Below are 21,163 nucleotides of genomic sequence, written 5' to 3'. Positions count from 1 at the left end.
ATGTACATGTACCGGTATGTATCAAGTGTACAACATTAATGTAACATTCTTGAGTGTAAATAATTTCCAAGTACATGTACATGTACCGTTATGTATTAAGTGTACAACATTAATGTAACATTCTTGAGTGTGAATAATTTCCAAGTACATGTACATGTACCGGTATGTATCAAGTGTACAACATTAATGTAACATTCTTGAGTGTGAATAATTTCCAAGTACATGTACATGTACCGGTATGTATCAAGTGTACAACATTAATGTAACATTCTTGAGTGTGAATAATTTCCAAGTACATGTACATGTACCGGTATGTATCAAGTGTACAACATTAATGTAACATTCTTGAGTGTAAATAATTTCCAAGTACATGTACATGTACCGGTATGTATCAAGTGTACAACATTAATGTAACATTCTTGAGTGTGAATAATTTCCAAGTACATATACCGGTATGTATCAAGTGTACAACATTAATGTAACATTCTTGAGTGTAAATAATTTCCAAGTACATGTACATGTACCGGTATGTATCAAGTGTACAACATTAATGTAACATTCTTGAGTGTGAATAATTTCCAAGTACATGTACATGTACCGGTATGTATCAAGTGTACAACATTAATGTAACATTCTTGAGTGTGAATAATTTCCAAGTACATGTACATGTACCGGTATGTATTAAGTGTACAACATTAATGTAACATTCTTGAGTGTGAATAATTTCCAAGTACATGTACATGTACCGGTATGTATCAAGTGTACAACATTAATGTAACATTCTTGAGTGTGAATAATTTCCAAGTACATGTACATGTACCGGTATGTATTAAGTGTACAACATTAATGTAACATTCTTGAGTGTGAATAATTTCCAAGTACATGTACATGTACCGGTATGTATTAAGTGTACAACATTAATGTAACATTCTTGAGTGTGAATAATTTCCAAGTACATGTACATGTACCGGTATGTATCAAGTGTACAACATTAATGTAACATTCTTGAGTGTGAATAATTTCCAAGTACATGTACCGGTATGTATCAAGTGTACAACATTAATGTAACATTCTTGAGTGTGAATAATTTCCAAGTACATGTACATGTACCGGTATGTATTAAGTGTACAACATTAATGTAACATTCTTGAGTGTGAATAATTTCCAAGTACATGTACCGGTATGTATTAAGTGTACAACATTAATGTAACATTCTTGAGTGTGAATAATTTCCAAGTACATGTACATGTACCGGTATGTATTAAGTGTACAACATTAATGTAACATTCTTGAGTGTGAATAATTTCCAAGTACATGTACCGGTATGTATCAAGTGTACAACATTAATGTAACATTCTTGAGTGTGAATAATTTCCAAGTACATGTACCGGTATGTATTAAGTGTACAACATTAATGTAACATTCTTGAGTGTGAATAATTTCCAAGTACATGTACATGTACCGGTATGTATTAAGTGTACAACATTAATGTAACATTCTTGAGTGTGAATAAATTTCCAAGTACATGTACATGTATCGGTATGTATTAAGTGTACAACATTAATGTAACATTCTTGAGTGTGAATAATTTCCAAGTACATGTACATGTACCGTTATGTATTAAGTGTACAACATTAATGTAACATTCTTGAGTGTGAATAATTTCCAAGTACATGTACATGTACCGGTATGTATCAAGTGTACAACATTAATGTAACATTCTTGAGTGTGAATAATTTCCAAGTACATGTACATGTACCGGTATGTATCAAGTGTACAACATTAATGTAACATTCTTGAGTGTGAATAATTTCCAAGTACATGTACATGTACCGGTATGTATCAAGTGTACAACATTAATGTAACATTCTTGAGTGTAAATAATTTCCAAGTACATGTACATGTACCGGTATGTATCAAGTGTACAACATTAATGTAACATTCTTGAGTGTGAATAATTTCCAAGTACATGTACATGTACCGGTATGTATCAAGTGTACAACATTAATGTAACATTCTTGAGTGTAAATAATTTCCAAGTACATGTACATGTACCGGTATGTATCAAGTGTACAACATTAATGTAACATTCTTGAGTGTGAATAATTTCCAAGTACATGTACATGTACCGGTATGTATTAAGTGTACAACATTAATGTAACATTCTTGAGTGTAAATAATTTCCAAGTACATGTACATGTACCGGTATGTATCAAGTGTACAACATTAATGTAACATTCTTGAGTGTGAATAATTTCCAAGTACATGTACATGTACCGGTATGTATCAAGTGTACAACATTAATGTAACATTCTTGAGTGTAAATAATTTCCAAGTACATGTACATGTACCGTTATGTATTAAGTGTACAACATTAATGTAACATTCTTGAGTGTGAATAATTTCCAAGTACATGTACATGTACCGGTATGTATCAAGTGTACAACATTAATGTAACATTCTTGAGTGTGAATAATTTCCAAGTACATGTACATGTACTGGTATGTATCAAGTGTACAACATTAATGTAACATTCTTGAGTGTGAATAATTTCCAAGTACATGTACATGTACCGGTATGTATCAAGTGTACAACATTAATGTAACATTCTTGAGTGTAAATAATTTCCAAGTACATGTACATGTACCAGTATGTATCAAGTGTACAACATTAATGTAACATTCTTGAGTGTGAATAATTTCCAAGTACATGTACATGTACCGGTATGTATCAAGTGTACAACATTAATGTAACATTCTTGAGTGTGAATAATTTCCAAGTACATGTACATGTACCGGTATGTATTAAGTGTACAACATTAATGTAACATTCTTGAGTGTGAATAATTTCCAAGTACATGTACATGTACCGGTATGTATCAAGTGTACAACATTAATGTAACATTCTTGAGTGTGAATAATTTCCAAGTACATGTACATGTACCGGTATGTATTAAGTGTACAACATTAATGTAACATTCTTGAGTGTGAATAATTTCCAAGTACATGTACATGTACCGGTATGTATCAAGTGTACAACATTAATGTAACATTCTTGAGTGTGAATAATTTCCAAGTACATGTACATGTACCGGTATGTATTAAGTGTACAACATTAATGTAACATTCTTGAGTGTGAATAATTTCCAAGTACATGTACATGTACCGGTATGTATTAAGTGTACAACATTAATGTAACATTCTTGAGTGTGAATAATTTCCAAGTACATGTACATGTACCGGTATGTATCAAGTGTACAACATTAATGTAACATTCTTGAGTGTGAATAATTTCCAAGTACATGTACCGGTATGTATCAAGTGTACAACATTAATGTAACATTCTTGAGTGTGAATAATTTCCAAGTACATGTACATGTACCGGTATGTATTAAGTGTACAACATTAATGTAACATTCTTGAGTGTGAATAATTTCCAAGTACATGTACATGTACCGGTATGTATTAAGTGTACAACATTAATGTAACATTCTTGAGTGTGAATAATTTCCAAGTACATGTACCGGTATGTATTAAGTGTACAACATTAATGTAACATTCTTGAGTGTGAATAATTTCCAAGTACATGTACATGTACCGGTATGTATTAAGTGTACAACATTAATGTAACATTCTTGAGTGTGAATAATTTCCAAGTACATGTACCGGTATGTATCAAGTGTACAACATTAATGTAACATTCTTGAGTGTGAATAATTTCCAAGTACATGTACCGGTATGTATTAAGTGTACAACATTAATGTAACATTCTTGAGTGTGAATAATTTCCAAGTACATGTACATGTACCGGTATGTATCAAGTGTACAACATTAATGTAACATTCTTGAGTGTGAATAATTTCCAAGTACATGTACATGTACCGGTATGTATCAAGTGTACAACATTAATGTAATATTCTTGAGTGTGAATAATTTCCAAGTACATGTACATGTATCGGTATGTATCAAGTGTACAACATTAATGTAACATTCTTGAGTGTGAATAATTTCCAAGTACATGTACATGTACCGGTATGTATTAAGTGTACAACATTAATGTAACATTCTTGAGTGTGAATAATTTCCAAGTACATGTACATGTATCGGTATGTATTAAGTGTACAACATTAATGTAACATTCTTGAGTGTGAATAATTTCCAAGTACATGTACATGTACCGTTATGTATTAAGTGTACAACATTAATGTAACATTCTTGAGTGTGAATAATTTCCAAGTACATGTACATGTACCGGTATGTATCAAGTGTACAACATTAATGTAACATTCTTGAGTGTGAATAATTTCCAAGTACATGTACCGGTATGTATCAAGTGTACAACATTAATGTAACATTCTTGAGTGTGAATAATTTCCAAGTACATGTACATGTACCGTTATGTATTAAGTGTACAACATTAATGTAACATTCTTGAGTGTGAATAATTTCCAAGTACATGTACATGTACCGGTATGTATCAAGTGTACAACATTAATGTAACATTCTTGAGTGTGAATAATTTCCAAGTACATGTACATGTACCGGTATGTATCAAGTGTACAACATTAATGTAACATTCTTGAGTGTGAATAATTTCCAAGTACATGTACATGTACCGGTATGTATCAAGTGTACAACATTAATGTAACATTCTTGAGTGTAAATAATTTCCAAGTACATGTACATGTACCGGTATGTATCAAGTGTACAACATTAATGTAACATTCTTGAGTGTGAATAATTTCCAAGTACATGTACATGTACCGGTATGTATTAAGTGTACAACATTAATGTAACATTCTTGAGTGTGAATAATTTCCAAGTACATGTACATGTACCGGTATGTATCAAGTGTACAACATTAATGTAACATTCTTGAGTGTGATTAATTTCCAAGTACATGTACCGGTATGTATCAAGTGTACAACATTAATGTAACATTCTTGAGTGTGAATAATTTCCAAGTACATGTACATGTACCGGTATGTATTAAGTGTACAACATTAATGTAACATTCTTGAGTGTGAATAATTTCCAAGTACATGTACATGTACCGGTATGTATTAAGTGTACAACATTAATGTAACATTCTTGAGTGTGAATAATTTCCAAGTACATGTACCGGTATGTATTAAGTGTACAACATTAATGTAACATTCTTGAGTGTGAATAATTTCCAAGTACATGTACATGTACCGGTATGTATTAAGTGTACAACATTAATGTAACATTCTTGAGTGTGAATAATTTCCAAGTACATGTACCGGTATGTATCAAGTGTACAACATTAATGTAACATTCTTGAGTGTGAATAATTTCCAAGTACATGTACCGGTATGTATTAAGTGTACAACATTAATGTAACATTCTTGAGTGTGAATAATTTCCAAGTACATGTACATGTACCGGTATGTATCAAGTGTACAACATTAATGTAACATTCTTGAGTGTGAATAATTTCCAAGTACATGTACATGTACCGGTATGTATCAAGTGTACAACATTAATGTAATATTCTTGAGTGTGAATAATTTCCAAGTACATGTACATGTATCGGTATGTATCAAGTGTACAACATTAATGTAACATTCTTGAGTGTGAATAATTTCCAAGTACATGTACATGTACCGGTATGTATTAAGTGTACAACATTAATGTAACATTCTTGAGTGTGAATAATTTCCAAGTACATGTACATGTATCGGTATGTATTAAGTGTACAACATTAATGTAACATTCTTGAGTGTGAATAATTTCCAAGTACATGTACATGTACCGTTATGTATTAAGTGTACAACATTAATGTAACATTCTTGAGTGTGAATAATTTCCAAGTACATGTACATGTACCGGTATGTATCAAGTGTACAACATTAATGTAACATTCTTGAGTGTGAATAATTTCCAAGTACATGTACCGGTATGTATCAAGTGTACAACATTAATGTAACATTCTTGAGTGTGAATAATTTCCAAGTACATGTACATGTACCGTTATGTATTAAGTGTACAACATTAATGTAACATTCTTGAGTGTGAATAATTTCCAAGTACATGTACATGTACCGGTATGTATCAAGTGTACAACATTAATGTAACATTCTTGAGTGTGAATAATTTCCAAGTACATGTACATGTACCGGTATGTATCAAGTGTACAACATTAATGTAACATTCTTGAGTGTGAATAATTTCCAAGTACATGTACATGTACCGGTATGTATCAAGTGTACAACATTAATGTAACATTCTTGAGTGTAAATAATTTCCAAGTACATGTACATGTACCGGTATGTATCAAGTGTACAACATTAATGTAACATTCTTGAGTGTGAATAATTTCCAAGTACATGTACATGTACCGGTATGTATCAAGTGTACAACATTAATGTAACATTCTTGAGTGTAAATAATTTCCAAGTACATGTACATGTACCGCTATGTATCAAGTGTACAACATTAATGTAACATTCTTGAGTGTGAATAATTTCCAAGTACATGTACATGTACCGGTATGTATTAAGTGTACAACATTAATGTAACATTCTTGAGTGTGAATAATTTCCAAGTACATGTACATGTACTGGTATGTATCAAGTGTACAACATTAATGTAACATTCTTGAGTGTGAATAATTTCCAAGTACATGTACATGTACCGGTATGTATTAAGTGTACAACATTAATGTAACATTCTTGAGTGTGAATAATTTCCAAGTACATGTACATGTACCGTTATGTATTAAGTGTACAACATTAATGTAACATTCTTGAGTGTGAATAATTTCCAAGTACATGTACATGTACCGGTATGTATCAAGTGTACAACATTAATGTAACATTCTTGAGTGTGAATAATTTCCAAGTACATGTACCGGTATGTATCAAGTGTACAACATTAATGTAACATTCTTGAGTGTGAATAATTTCCAAGTACATGTACATGTACCGTTATGTATTAAGTGTACAACATTAATGTAACATTCTTGAGTGTGAATAATTTCCAAGTACATGTACATGTACCGGTATGTATCAAGTGTACAACATTAATGTAACATTCTTGAGTGTGAATAATTTCCAAGTACATGTACATGTACCGGTATGTATCAAGTGTACAACATTAATGTAACATTCTTGAGTGTGAATAATTTCCAAGTACATGTACATGTACCGGTATGTATCAAGTGTACAACATTAATGTAACATTCTTGAGTGTAAATAATTTCCAAGTACATGTACATGTACCGGTATGTATCAAGTGTACAACATTAATGTAACATTCTTGAGTGTGAATAATTTCCAAGTACATGTACATGTACCGGTATGTATCAAGTGTACAACATTAATGTAACATTCTTGAGTGTGAATAATTTCCAAGTACATGTACATGTACCGCTATGTATCAAGTGTACAACATTAATGTAACATTCTTGAGTGTGAATAATTTCCAAGTACATGTACATGTACCGGTATGTATTAAGTGTACAACATTAATGTAACATTCTTGAGTGTGAATAATTTCCAAGTACATGTACATGTACTGGTATGTATCAAGTGTACAACATTAATGTAACATTCTTGAGTGTGAATAATTTCCAAGTACATGTACATGTACCGGTATGTATTAAGTGTACAACATTAATGTAACATTCTTGAGTGTGAATAATTTCCAAGTACATGTACATGTACCGGTATGTATTAAGTGTACAACATTAATGTAACATTCTTGAGTGTGAATAATTTCCAAGTACATGTACATGTACCGGTATGTATTAAGTGTACAACATTAATGTAACATTCTTGAGTGTGAATAATTTCCAAGTACATGTACATGTACCGGTATGTATCAAGTGTACAACATTAATGTAACATTCTTGAGTGTAAATAATTTCCAAGTACATGTACATGTACCGGTATGTATCAAGTGTACAACATTAATGTAACATTCTTGAGTGTGAATAATTTCCAAGTACATGTACATGTACCGGTATGTATCAAGTGTACAACATTAATGTAACATTCTTGAGTGTAAATAATTTCCAAGTACATGTACATGTACCGGTATGTATCAAGTGTACAACATTAATGTAACATTCTTGAGTGTGAATAATTTCCAAGTACATGTACATGTACCGGTATGTATCAAGTGTACAACATTAATGTAACATTCTTGAGTGTGAATAATTTCCAAGTACATGTACATGTACCGGTATGTATCAAGTGTACAACATTAATGTAATAACTGGTAGTTTGTTAAGGGGGGGGGGCATATTTTAATTAATTTTATTCAAACTTGTACGAATATCACACATGATACTGGTATTACTGATACATTTCCTTTTCTAGGGCAAGCTTTGACTATTTTTATTCCAAGTTGGCACAAAGACAAGACATAATACTATTCACATGCACATTTATTTAAACATGTCATCAATCATTTCTCTGGTGGGCCTGGTCCTGTCCCATTCAAACGTAGTGTTTCTGTTCAATTCAATTGTAGTGTTTCTGTTCAATTCAATTGTAGTGTTTCTGTTCAATTCAATTGTAGTGTTGTCTGTTCAATTCAATTGTAGTGTTGTCTGTTCAATTCAAATGTAGTGTTGTCTGTTCAATTCAATTGTAGTGTTGTCTGTTCAATTCAATTGTAGTGTTGTCTGTTCAATTCAATTGTAGTGTTGTCTGTTCAATTCAAATGTAGTGTTTCTGTTCAATTCAATTGTAGTGTTGTCTGTTCAATTCAATTGTAGTGTTGTCTGTTCAATTCAAATGTAGTGTTTCTGTTCAATTCAATTGTAGTGTTGTCTGTTCAATTCAATTGTAGTGCTGTCTGTTCAATTCAATTGTAGTGTTGTCTGTTCAATTCAATTGTAGTGTTGTCTGTTCAATTCAATTGTAGTGTTGTCTGTTCAATTCAATTGTAGTGTTGTCTGTTCAATTCAATTGTAGTGTTGTCTGTTCAATTCAAATGTAGTGTTTCTGTTCAATTCAATTGTAGTGTTGTCTGTTCAATTCAATTGTAGTGTTGTCTGTTCAATTCAATTGTAGTGTTGTCTGTTCAATTCAAATGTAGTGTTTCTGTTCAATTCAATTGTAGTGTTGTCTGTTCAATTCAATTGTAGTGTTGTCTGTTCAATTCAAATGTAGTGTTGTCTGTTCAATTCAATTGTATTGTTTCTGTTCAATTCAATTGTAGTGTTTCTGTTCAATTCAATTGTAGTGTTTCTGTTCAATTCAATTGTAGTGTTTCTGTTCAATTCAATTGTAGTGTTGTCTGTTCAATTCAATTGTAGTGTTGTCTGTTCAATTCAAATGTAGTGTTGTCTGTTCAATTCAAATGTAGTGTTGTCTGTTCAATTCAATTGTAGTGTTTCTGTTCAATTCAATTGTAGTGTTGTCTGTTCAATTCAATTGTAGTGTTGTCTGTTCAATTCAAATGTAGTGTTGTCTGTTCAATTCAATTGTAGTGTTTCTGTTCAATTCAATTGTAGTGTTTCTGTTCAATTCAATTGTAGTGTTTCTGTTCAATTCAATTGTAGTGTTGTCTGTTCAATTCAAATGTAGTGTTGTCTGTTCAATTCAAATGTAGTGTTGTCTGTTCAATTCAATTGTAGTGTTTCTGTTCAATTCAATTGTAGTGTTGTCTGTTCAATTCAAATGTAGTGTTGTCTGTTCAATTCAAATGTAGTGTTTCTGTTCAATTCAATTGTAGTGTTTCTGTTCAATTCAAATGTAGTGTTGTCTGTTCAATTCAATTGTAGTGTTGTCTGTTCAATTCAAATGTAGTGTTGTCTGTTCAATTCAATTGTAGTGTTTCTGTTCAATTCAATTGTAGTGTTGTCTGTTCAATTCAATTGTAGTGTTGTCTGTTCAATTCAAATGTAGTGTTGTCTGTTCAATTCAAATGTAGTGTTGTCTGTTCAATTCAATTGTAGTGTTTCTGTTCAATTCAATTGTAGTGTTGTCTGTTCAGTTCAATTGTAGTGTTGTCTGTTCAATTCAAATGTAGTGTTGTCTGTTCAATTCAAATGTAGTGTTGTCTGTACTCATGGAGGTTACTGATGCACTGAAGTCTATATTACTGTAGAATACTTTATTTTAGCTGGAATTAATTTTCACTGAACAGACATTTTGGGTGTTTTGTATGGAATTTATTTTCACTGATTATTGACAAGTTGAATGAAAAATATAGGAAAAAAGGTACATTCACTGGTATTTATTTTCATTGAATCATTCCTCAAGCGAAAATAGCGAAAATCAATTCCAAGCGAAAATAAAGTATTCCACAGTACTTTATAATTGGCATGAATAACATTTCCCAACTATGTCATTAAAAATTACTTGTTTTTCATGACTTGTAAACATTGGCAAAATGAGTGCAAAACTATGAAATTCTTGTGTTTTTCAGGATTTCTGTTCAGCCAATCCAAAACAATGGCCACCGTTGAGCGCATTAAAAGTCAAAATATCCAATCCTAAAGAGTCGTGTAAAGCAGTCTGCATGAAGAATGGTGAGTAGGCAAACGTATAAAGTTATCAACACTTAGTCTTGTAATGGTTATAATGGTTATTTGTTACCATAAGAAAGTGTTTGATTCTCTTGTTTTTCATAGAACCAATCAGTCTACTTGTAAGGACAGATGATCCATACTTTTGTTCTAAAACGAGCACTGATTGGTCATTTGCTCTCATGATGTTCACTCATGAATATTCAAATGAGATTCCAAACACAGGCTTGGTATTTTGCCAGAAAATGTTTGGAGTGTCATGTGGGAAAGGATGTATTGACAAACAAACTGCCAAAACCCCATGTGTTTTTGAAATGGTACATGTATGTATGAAATGAGTTTGTCATTTCTACATTTAAAATAAAAAATATTTCCTGTTCAATTTGCCCAGTTATATTAATGAAATAGTAAAGATAGTTACAGATGGACAAAAGCAATGATATTTGATATTCCATGATTAAATTCTATAACCGTATTACCCCGGGCACGCGCCCAGGGGCCTGAACATACAAAATCGGGAAAAATTGGGGGTGGGCACTTACCCGAGGACCACCCCAAAAAAGATTTTAAAAAGTTTTTTTTGTGATCGTATGATAAGGTCAAATAAAGGAATGCTTTCGTACACTTTGTACACGTACTTATTTCTTGATTTATGTGAGGTTTCAATAAACGTGAGCACTTGGTCAAGAACTGTGGGAACACTAAGACACGGGGTCGAATTTCAAGAATAAAACTTGTTTTATGTCAGCGAATGAAGTTGTATTAATCACTGAAATTGGCTACAAAATATGGTAAGTATTGTAATCAATGCACGATTACTTTTTTAGTAACCATGATCAGTGCAAGTCGAAACGGCCGGGAAAAACTACCGCTTGTAATCCAAGATGGCGATGACCTCATTAGCATAATTTTGTTCATGCACGTATTGATACATCGCATCGTAATTACTGAAGAATAGCAGACAGGGTTATGAAACAAATAAACCTTTTATTACTGATGTGAACATATCCAAATGGAGATACATAAAAAACAGACTGAAAATAAACTCTGGTCGACCTCATTAACATGATTTATTCACGCACCCACTCACGTGACAAAATTACAAAAATAACGATGATGCAACAAGTTCCCATCGTCGACATGCCTCATTATGGTTATCGTAATGGACTTGAGGTCGGCAAAATGTTTTTTCTTCAACGACAGAAAAATAATCCACATGAGCCAGAGCTGTGATGAAGGATGGAAAGAAAGTAGCAAGTTTACGACGAGATGTCTCAAAAGTGCTAGCTCCCGTTATGGATGTGAATCAGCAAAATGCTACATTTTGAAACCAAAGCTAAGTGCTTCAAACCACTCACCAAGGTATGGATCGTTGGAATATTGCAATATTGGATTCATCGTGAATGAAGAGAAAGCAGAACGTGTGCGCCACATGCTGCGTGTTTCATCTTACGTCGTTAAGTTCCAATAAGTTTTTCGTAAAAACACAAACAAAACGGCCTTTTTCAGGGCCACCACACACTCCAAAAAGAGAACTACCGTAACAAACACACTATTTAAATAAATCGAACGTGTTCGTTTTTGACAAATAAAACTTTGTTGACCCCGTTCTTAGCTAAAAATCACCCTGGGCGTTTAACCGAGGATGTCCCCAACATGTAACTTTTGTGAAAACAGGGGGGTGGTCGCTTGCCCAGGGAGGGGCGCGTGCCCGGGGTAATACGGTATGATTTCTCACAAACTAAAAGTATTATTTTTTGCGGCAAAGTCATTTATCCTGTCAGAGCAATGCTTTCTAAATCTATTTGTGTTGATTGAGGAAATTTGTTCCAATTTCCATGCACTGCTTTGAAATTGGAATTGTTGCTTGTGTTGGGGTCTCTGGTTGGGAATTGAGAGTACCGGTACATTTAGTAATTATTTTTTTATTTTTAATGATTCAAGTGCACAAATTGTCACTACTGTCAACAGTTGACTGTATGAAACTATGATTCATTTCAAAAACTTTTCCAGGGTGATCTTTCAGATAAATATGGTAATAGGCACTTGTAGTAATTGTAAAGGTACATATAAAAACAATCATTGCACATATATAAATGTATTACAGAATTTCATATAATGAATACAATGATGTTTTAGTCTGTGATAAATCAAACAATAAAATTGTTTAAAATAATGCATGTTCCATGTCCATATTGCATTGTAATGTATGTTGCACATAATCTTTGCACTTTTTTCAGGACTTATATGTGAGCCATCGTTCTTCAAATCACTCAATACACAGGAAATGATTGAGAGGTAAGAAACAACTCTGTTTTACTTAAGAATGATCACGACTAATACATTTGCAAAATTAATTTCAGTTTTAAAGTCTGAAAAAATGTCACCACTGTGTGCGTATGTGTGCCCATTCTTATTTACATTTGCAACAAGCCTGAACTTGTCACATGTAGGTACATCATACATCTTATGATACGTAGGCGCATTGACAAATGGCTGCCATTATTGTGCCAAAGAAATATCATTCCAGAACCAGAACTCGGTTGTGTATGGAAAGATTTTATTCAAACTTGGTACATAACTGGGCATTTATGTATATCACTTCGTTTGGCAGATCAAGTTCAAAATGGCCAATTTGTTTTCATCTAAAACTGAATGGGATATTACTAGCATTGTATCTAGGCATTACTGGAGTGGCGTATGGCACTGATTCTTGGCTATAAATGTTTGCATATATTTTTTGCTTCAGGGAAGGATACTTAGAATGCAAGTCTGTAATATCTGTGGAAGACATATATGCACCTTCCTTCATCAAAGAAAGTAACATCTGTCATCTAGAAAAGCAGAAACTGTTATTCAGTTGTGCTGGTGGAAGTGACACTCGGAACAGAGTGTGTCCATGTAGAGATTTCATTAAGGGGCAAGTCTCACTGTGTAAAGACTGTCTTTAGTTGCAGCAATCAAAAGGACATAAATATCCAGACTTTAAATGTATATTTCCAGTAATTCGCTCCCTTCTCTGATGAAACACTTCTGTGATGTGGCGACGATGGGTGTAAGCAACAATGTTCAAATTGTCAACTCTGTTTGGCTGTGTAATCATTCGTCATTTACAATATAGCAAATGTACAAAGAAATTGTATTTTTTACGACAGACCACACGAACAAATCAATGTTAATGCTAAGATTAGCGTCCCTTATGCCTGTTAATGGCACAGAAGTGCTTTAACTCCAGAGGTGCACTTTATAGGAATGATTTATTTTTGTATAATAGGATTTACCCATGTGGCTTCAATACCTTGAGTGGACATATGTGTTATTAAATGTCTGTACTGACTATTATTAACTAATGTCTTGTGATAAGATTGCTGATGGTGTACCTGTCTACACAATGAATGAAGAACTTTAATGCAAGTGGACCAAAAATAGCGTGACAATTTTATTTCACAAGAAGTATATTGAGAAATATTTATATGTAAAATATTTGAGGGCGCTATTTAGAAATATACTGCATATGATTTCTGTGAGGGTGCTATTTAGAAATTAAATGCAGATTGTATCTGTGAGGGCGCTCTTCTGTAATACTGTAAAATACTTTATTTTATTTGGCTGGAATTAATTTTGGCTGTTTTGTATAGTTAATTTTCACTGTTTTTTATAAGTTGAATGTGAAATGTTTATTTTCATTCTCATTCATTTAGCAAAAAAAAATTCCAAGTGAAAATAAAATACTTTATAGTATACTGCCAAATGTTTCTGGGCGCTATTCAGAAATTCCCTGCAAAATGTTTCTTTGTAAATTATCCTACAAGTTTGTTCTATGTTAGAGAGCGATCTGCAGAAGTATGGATGTAAAATAGTAAGGGATGTGTATCTGTAAAATGGAAACTTACTGCACAATAATTTCATGAGTAATTCTCACAGGGTAACAAGTTACTTCAAAAGCAAATAATGTTAATATGCAAATAATGATTGTAGTACAGTAGTGAGTGTTTAATAAAGTATTAAGATTAGATTTGCAGCCTATGATCATGCTGGATGAAACTTCGCTATACAAAAGTCTTTGGTTCCTTCTATTGTATTATTTTCACATGTGCTCTTACACCATTTGCAGGATTTCATGTCGAAATATGTAATTATTTTAATGTGTTGACTTGTTTTATCTTGGGGTGAGGTGAGGGATGTTAGTAGATTGAGCAGTGTCAGGCACAGATAGATGTGAGTTCAACTCAGATTACATTGAAAATTCATACATATTGCAGGCTGATGTGATTTCTCATTTTTTGTGCTGAGCCACGTATGTTTAATGTGATATGGGGACAATTCTGTGTAAATTACACGACAAAAATACCATTAACATTAAAGCAGATTACGCCAGACTTTTTTTATTCCTTGTTTCTCAAGTTTTTATAAGGCAATTTTTTTGAGGGCAAAAAAAAAATTAAATTAATTTTTTTTTCCATTAGATTTGTGTGATTCTCAAAGAATTGTAAGTGAGATCATTGATCGGAGAGAAGAAATGAAATAAAATGTTATTCCATGTATAACCTTGTTTCTTATCTGCGTGATACTTCAGTACTTTGATCATGATACTCCCACGAAAATGCAACTTGGATTTATTATGTGGCGGGCGGTAAAAAAAATTAAGCTAAAAATAATATTTTTTTAGCATTTTTTTGCGCTTACAAGTCAGAGGGCGCGAGAAATTACGCTGAAATAAAATTTTATTTTTATTTCATTTACGGCTCCTGTTCATTCGGCAGGTTCGCGAAACAAGGGATAATAAAAGTCTGGCCTCACTAAAGATTATGTATAAACTTACAATGCATCATGGGAAAAGGTGTCCTGTACTGAATGAGCATAGCAGGGTTTTAGGATTTGTCTGAGGTTCAAATATCTTTTTTGTTAATTCACAATATATGCATAAACATATTCACAAAATGACAATTTAGCAGCAATTTTTAGACCTCAATGAAAACATCACCTTTAATAACACTCAAATGTAAAGTCTTCAAGTACTTCTAGACAACTTATCGTTTATTTCACCTGTCACAAAGAAAAAAAGTGTTGATGTACCGGTACATGCAGAGTAAACAATGGTACAATGCCTGAAGATGGACATGCGTTTTTTCACTTAATTGTCTCTTAATAACAGTGATGTTCTGTATATCAATTTCCCTGTCTTCTTTATAACATGAAATTTCGCTATGTGAATATAAATAAAATCGCTTTATCTTTTGAGTAGCATTCAATCTAAAGTTTAATGATAGAATAGTTTTTATTCAAAACTTGCCATAATCAGATCATAGAAGTTGTATTGACTGCAACAAACATGCAATCATGTTGCTGTTTATGTCCTTGGATGTAAAGAGAATAATTCATTATAAATATTATGTGGAGCTTTACAATTTGCTGAATGTTTATTTAATACTCAGAAATGCAAATATTCCTATATATGAATCAAAGCATTTACTTGATTTTGAAACAAATTTTAGTATGTCTTGCAATACTTTTCAAAATTCTGCTAATTAGTTTTCTTGTGGTTATAATTAAACTAGAATAATTAGTATCTGATCATCTTCATTATTCTATCCATCACTGTAAAATCTAAACCTATTTAAATTTGGATGTGCCTGGCATGTGTACTGTTCACAATATAAGTGAAAATTTTGCATAAAAACATAAATACAGAGATATTTGTATTGACGCTACTAAGACCCAGTTGTTTTTGTGTTAAGATTTGTTATTTATATCGTGCAGTAACTTAATGATTGTGTAGTTAATAATTTTCCCCACCAAATTTTGGTCAGTACTTTCCCCACCAAATTTTGGTCATTATTTTCCCGCCTAAGTTTTAGCAAGTATTTGTGCCCACCAAATTGTTTTATACTGGGTAACTTTTGTATAGTTAATCTTATTCAGGATTTGTCTAGTGTTAGGTTTGGTTGTTAATTCATCCAACAAACCAAGTATATAGTTAGTCGAATGGTTCTGAACATTGAATCATATTGTCCAAGATTTAGTTGGCTTAAAATAAATGATATTTAGTGTCTAGTTAATGAAATTAACTAAATATATTAATTTGTAAAAACGCCCAAGAAATCATACATGGGATATGCTATGAGCAAGGTTATAATAGCTGTACTATGTTTTAGCCATCTTTTGAAAGCAACTGCTAACAAAACAATGCTGAAATAAGTTTGCTTATTACCTTATGAGCCCACTGCGAAATCTCAATGAGTAGAACCTTGTGTGGTAGTGTAAACAGTGAAATAATTTGTGCTTCACTGATGTTTTGGAGATGCTTCAACACATGCCATAGGAAGTGTATGTTGAGATACAGATGTAAAGTCTGGGCTAAGAACATAATGATCATAGACGAATGAGCTCCACAAATGTAGGAGAATGCAATTTGGACTTTTCATTCTCTAGATATTCAATTTTTTTCAATATTATGTACGCAACCATCTTAATTCTCCAGCAAAGGATTGTGGGCAAAGTAACATCATACCCACTGTTGTGAAAAATTAAAAAAAATATTTCATCTGTAACTTAGCAAATACTGATGTGAACTAATTCAAATTTTCAGTGTGCATATTACTTGTGTTGATAATTGTAATGTCAATACATGTACCCAGAATGTTGCAAATACAAAAACAGCAAAGAATATTGCCAATGAATGACACTTTTTTTTGTCCCTTTTCTGTCTCTCATCGAAAAATTGTACAAAATTTACAAAGAGTTCAGCCTACAGAAGAAAAATGCAAAAATAATATTGTCAGTTCTGTTGCCATGGCAACCATTTCATATGCGTGTTCGGCACCTGTACATGCTTGCTACCAAGTGTTACTTCTGAAGTTATAGATGAAATCATTTTCAATGTCACACTTCACCCATAATCCATTGCTGGAGAATCAAGATGGTGTGTTACATAATACTTATGAAAAGTTGAATATCCAGAGAATGAAAAGTAATATAAAATAAACTTCCCAGAATTTCCCTTCAATTAAATACAGATTCCTGTGGGATTTTAGTTGTGATAACTCAATATTTGAATTTTATTTCAGAGTGCTCTTTAGGTTCAACGGATGATGACTTTACACATGTCTGATATAATTGGCAATTAAATTGGAGATTAAAATGTACATAAATATTTTTCATAATTGGAATATTTTCTGTAATGTATATATATATATCATTAAAACGCATGTTAACTGCCTTATCACATTGAATTCTGAGATGTGTAAAAAAATATACCTGTAATAAGAAAGAAGTGGCATTTACTGCATTTATCAAAACTGCATTCATATTTACGTCACTGAAAATATTTTTTATGAACGGAAGGACATTTTTTTTTGAATGTGAGGTATCTTTTTCAAATATGGTTTTGTATTCATGTGTTTGAATAAGTTTGTTTTAATAATTCATATATATTCATGGTTTAATTTTTGAGATTGATACAAGCAAATAAAGCATGAAATCAAACATGCTTGTTATTTCTTTATTTTGTATGATTCACTGATATATTATATAAACTAGATAATCAGATATCTCAGCCTGATTGTCTAATCTATAAGAGAAACAACCCCTTCATATGATTCACTGATATATTATATAAACTAGATAATCAGATATCTCAGCCTGATTGTCTAATCTATATGAGAATCAACCCCTTCATATGATTCACTGATACATTATATAAACTAGATAATCAGATATCTCAGCCTGATTGTGTAATCTATATGAGAAACTACCCCTTCATATGATTCACTGATACATTATATAAACTAGATAATCAGATATCTCAGCCTGATTGTGTAATCTATATGAGAAACTACCCCTTCATATGATTCACTGATACATTATATAAACTAGATAATCAGATATCTCAGCCTGATTGTCTAATCTATATGAGAAACAACCCCTTCATATGATTCACTGATATATTATATAAACTAGATAATCAGATATCTCAGCCTGATTGTCTATTCTATATGAGAAACAACCCTTTCATATGATTCACTGATACATTATATAAACTAGATAATCAGATATCTCAGCCTGATTGTGTAATCTATATGAGAAACAACCCCTTCATACGATTCACTGATACATTATATAAACTAGATAATCAGATATCTCAGCCTGATTGTGTAATCTATATGAGAAACAACCCCTTCATATGATTCACTGATATATTATATGAACTAGATAATCAGATATCTCAGCCTGATTGTCTATTCTATATGAGAAACAACCCCTTCATACGATTCACTGATACATTATATAAACTAGATAATCAGATATCTCAGCCTGATTGTCTAATCTATATGAGAAACAACCCTTTCATATGATTCACTGATACATTATATAAACTAGATAATCAGATATCTCAGCCTGATTGTCTATTCTATATGAGAAACAACCCCTTCATATGATTCACTGATATATTATATAAACTAGATAATCAGATATCTCAGCCTGATTGTCTATTCTATATGAGAAACAACCCTTTCATATGATTCACTGATACATTATATAAACTAGATAATCAGATATCTCAGCCTGATTGTGTAATCTATATGAGAAACAACCCCTTCATACGATTCACTGATACATTATATAAACTAGATAATCAGATATCTCAGCCTGATTGTGTAATCTATATGAGAAACAACCCCTTCATATGATTCACTGATATATTATATAAACTAGATAATCAGATATCTCAGCCTGATTGTCTATTCTATATGAGAAACAACCCCTTCATACGATTCACTGATACATTATATAAACTAGATAATCAGATATCTCAGCCTGATTGTCTAATCTATATGAGAAACAACCCTTTCATATGATTCACTGATACATTATATAAACTAGATAATCAGATATCTCAGCCTGATTGTGTAATCTATAAGAGAAACAACCCCTTCATATGATTCACTGATATATTATATAAACTAGATAATCAGATATCTCAGCCTGATTATCTAATCTATATGAGAAACAACCCCTTCATACGATTCACTGATACATTATATAAACTAGATAATCAGATATCTCAGCCTGATTGTCTAATCTATAAGAGAAACAACCCCTTCATATGATTCACTGATAAATTATATAAACTAGATAATCAGATATCTCAGCCTGATTGTGTAATCTATAAGAGAAACAACCCCTTCATATGATTCACTGATATATTATATAAACTAGATAATCAGATATCTCAGCCTGATTGTGTAATCTATACGAGAAACGACCCTTTCATATGATTCACTGATATATTATATAAACTAGATAATCAGATATCTCAGCCTGATTGTGTAGTCTATATGAGAAACAACCCATTCATATGATTCACTGATATATTATATAAACTAGATAATTGGATATCTCAGCCTGATTGTCTAATCTATATGAGAAACAACCCCTTCATACGATTCACTGATATATTATATAAACTAGATAATCAGATATCTCAGCCTGATTGTCTAATCTATATGAGAAACAACCCCTTCATACGATTCACTGATACATTATATAAACTAGATAATCAGATATCTCAGCCTAATTGTGTAGTCTATATGAGAAACAACCCCTTCATATGATTCACTGATATATTATATAAACTAGATAATCAGATATCTCAACCTGATTGTCTATTATATATGAGAAACAACCCCTTCATATGATTCACTGATATATTATATAAACTAGATAATCAGATATATCAACCTGATTGTCTATTCTATAAGAGAAACAACCCCTTCATATGATTCACTGATATATTATATAAACTAGATAATCAGATATCTCGGCCTGATTGTCTACTCTATAAGAGAAACAACCCCTTCATATGATTCACTGATATATTATATAAACTAGATAATCAGATATCTCAGCCTGATTGTCTATTCTATAAGCGAAACAACCACTTCATACGATTCACTGATATATTATATAACTAGATAATCAGATATCTCAGCCTGATTGTCTAATCTATAAGAGAAACAACCCCTTCATATGATTCACTGATATATTATATAAACTAGATAATCAGATATCTCAGCCTGATTGTGTAATCTATAAGAGAAACAACCCCTTCACATGATTCACTGATATATTATATAAACTAGATAATCAGATATCTCAGCCTGATTATCTAATCTATATGAGAAACAACCCCTTCATACGATTCACTGATACATTATATAAACTAGATAATCAGATATCTCAGCCTGATTGTCTAATCTATAAGAGAAACAACCCCTTCATATGATTCACTGATATATTATATAAACTAGATAATCAGATATCTCAGCCTGATTATCCAATCTATATGAGAAACAACCCCTTCATACGATTCACTGATACATTATATAAACTAGATAATCAGATATCTCAGCCTGATTGTCTAATCTATAAGAGAAACAACCCCTTCATATGATTCACTGATACATTATATAAACTAGATAATCAGATATCTCAGCCTGATTGTGTAATCTATAAGAGAAACAACCCCTTCATATGATTCACTGATATATTATATAAACTAGATAATCAGATATCTCAGCCTGATTGTGTAATCTATACGAGAAACGACCCTTTCATATGATTCACTGATATATTATATAAACTAGATAATCAGATATCT

At 32.0% G+C, this 21,163-nt stretch overlaps 1 protein-coding gene across 2 annotated transcripts in view; it reads left to right on the top strand.

The window, feature by feature from the left end:
• LOC100366560 (alpha-1,6-mannosylglycoprotein 6-beta-N-acetylglucosaminyltransferase A-like) overlaps window positions 1-17,988 on the top strand; it is an 80,380-nt gene extending 62,392 nt beyond the window's left edge. For both annotated transcript variants that reach the window (XM_085496033.1, XM_085496032.1), the window contains 3 exons: window positions 10,404-10,506; window positions 12,744-12,801; window positions 13,253-17,988. In XM_085496033.1, coding sequence (XP_085352159.1) covers window positions 10,404-10,506; window positions 12,744-12,801; window positions 13,253-13,454 — 363 coding nt within the window. In that variant the 3' untranslated portion in view covers window positions 13,455-17,988. The remainder of the gene's footprint in view (window positions 1-10,403; window positions 10,507-12,743; window positions 12,802-13,252) is intronic.
• Window positions 17,989-21,163: the final 3,175 nt, after the last annotated feature.

Source organism: Saccoglossus kowalevskii, chromosome 22, assembly GCF_978046115.1.
Source record: "Saccoglossus kowalevskii chromosome 22, keSacKowa6.1, whole genome shotgun sequence".
In the NCBI taxonomy this organism is placed as follows: Eukaryota; Metazoa; Hemichordata; class Enteropneusta; family Harrimaniidae; genus Saccoglossus; species Saccoglossus kowalevskii.
This window is presented reverse-complemented; position numbering and strand designations above follow the sequence as displayed.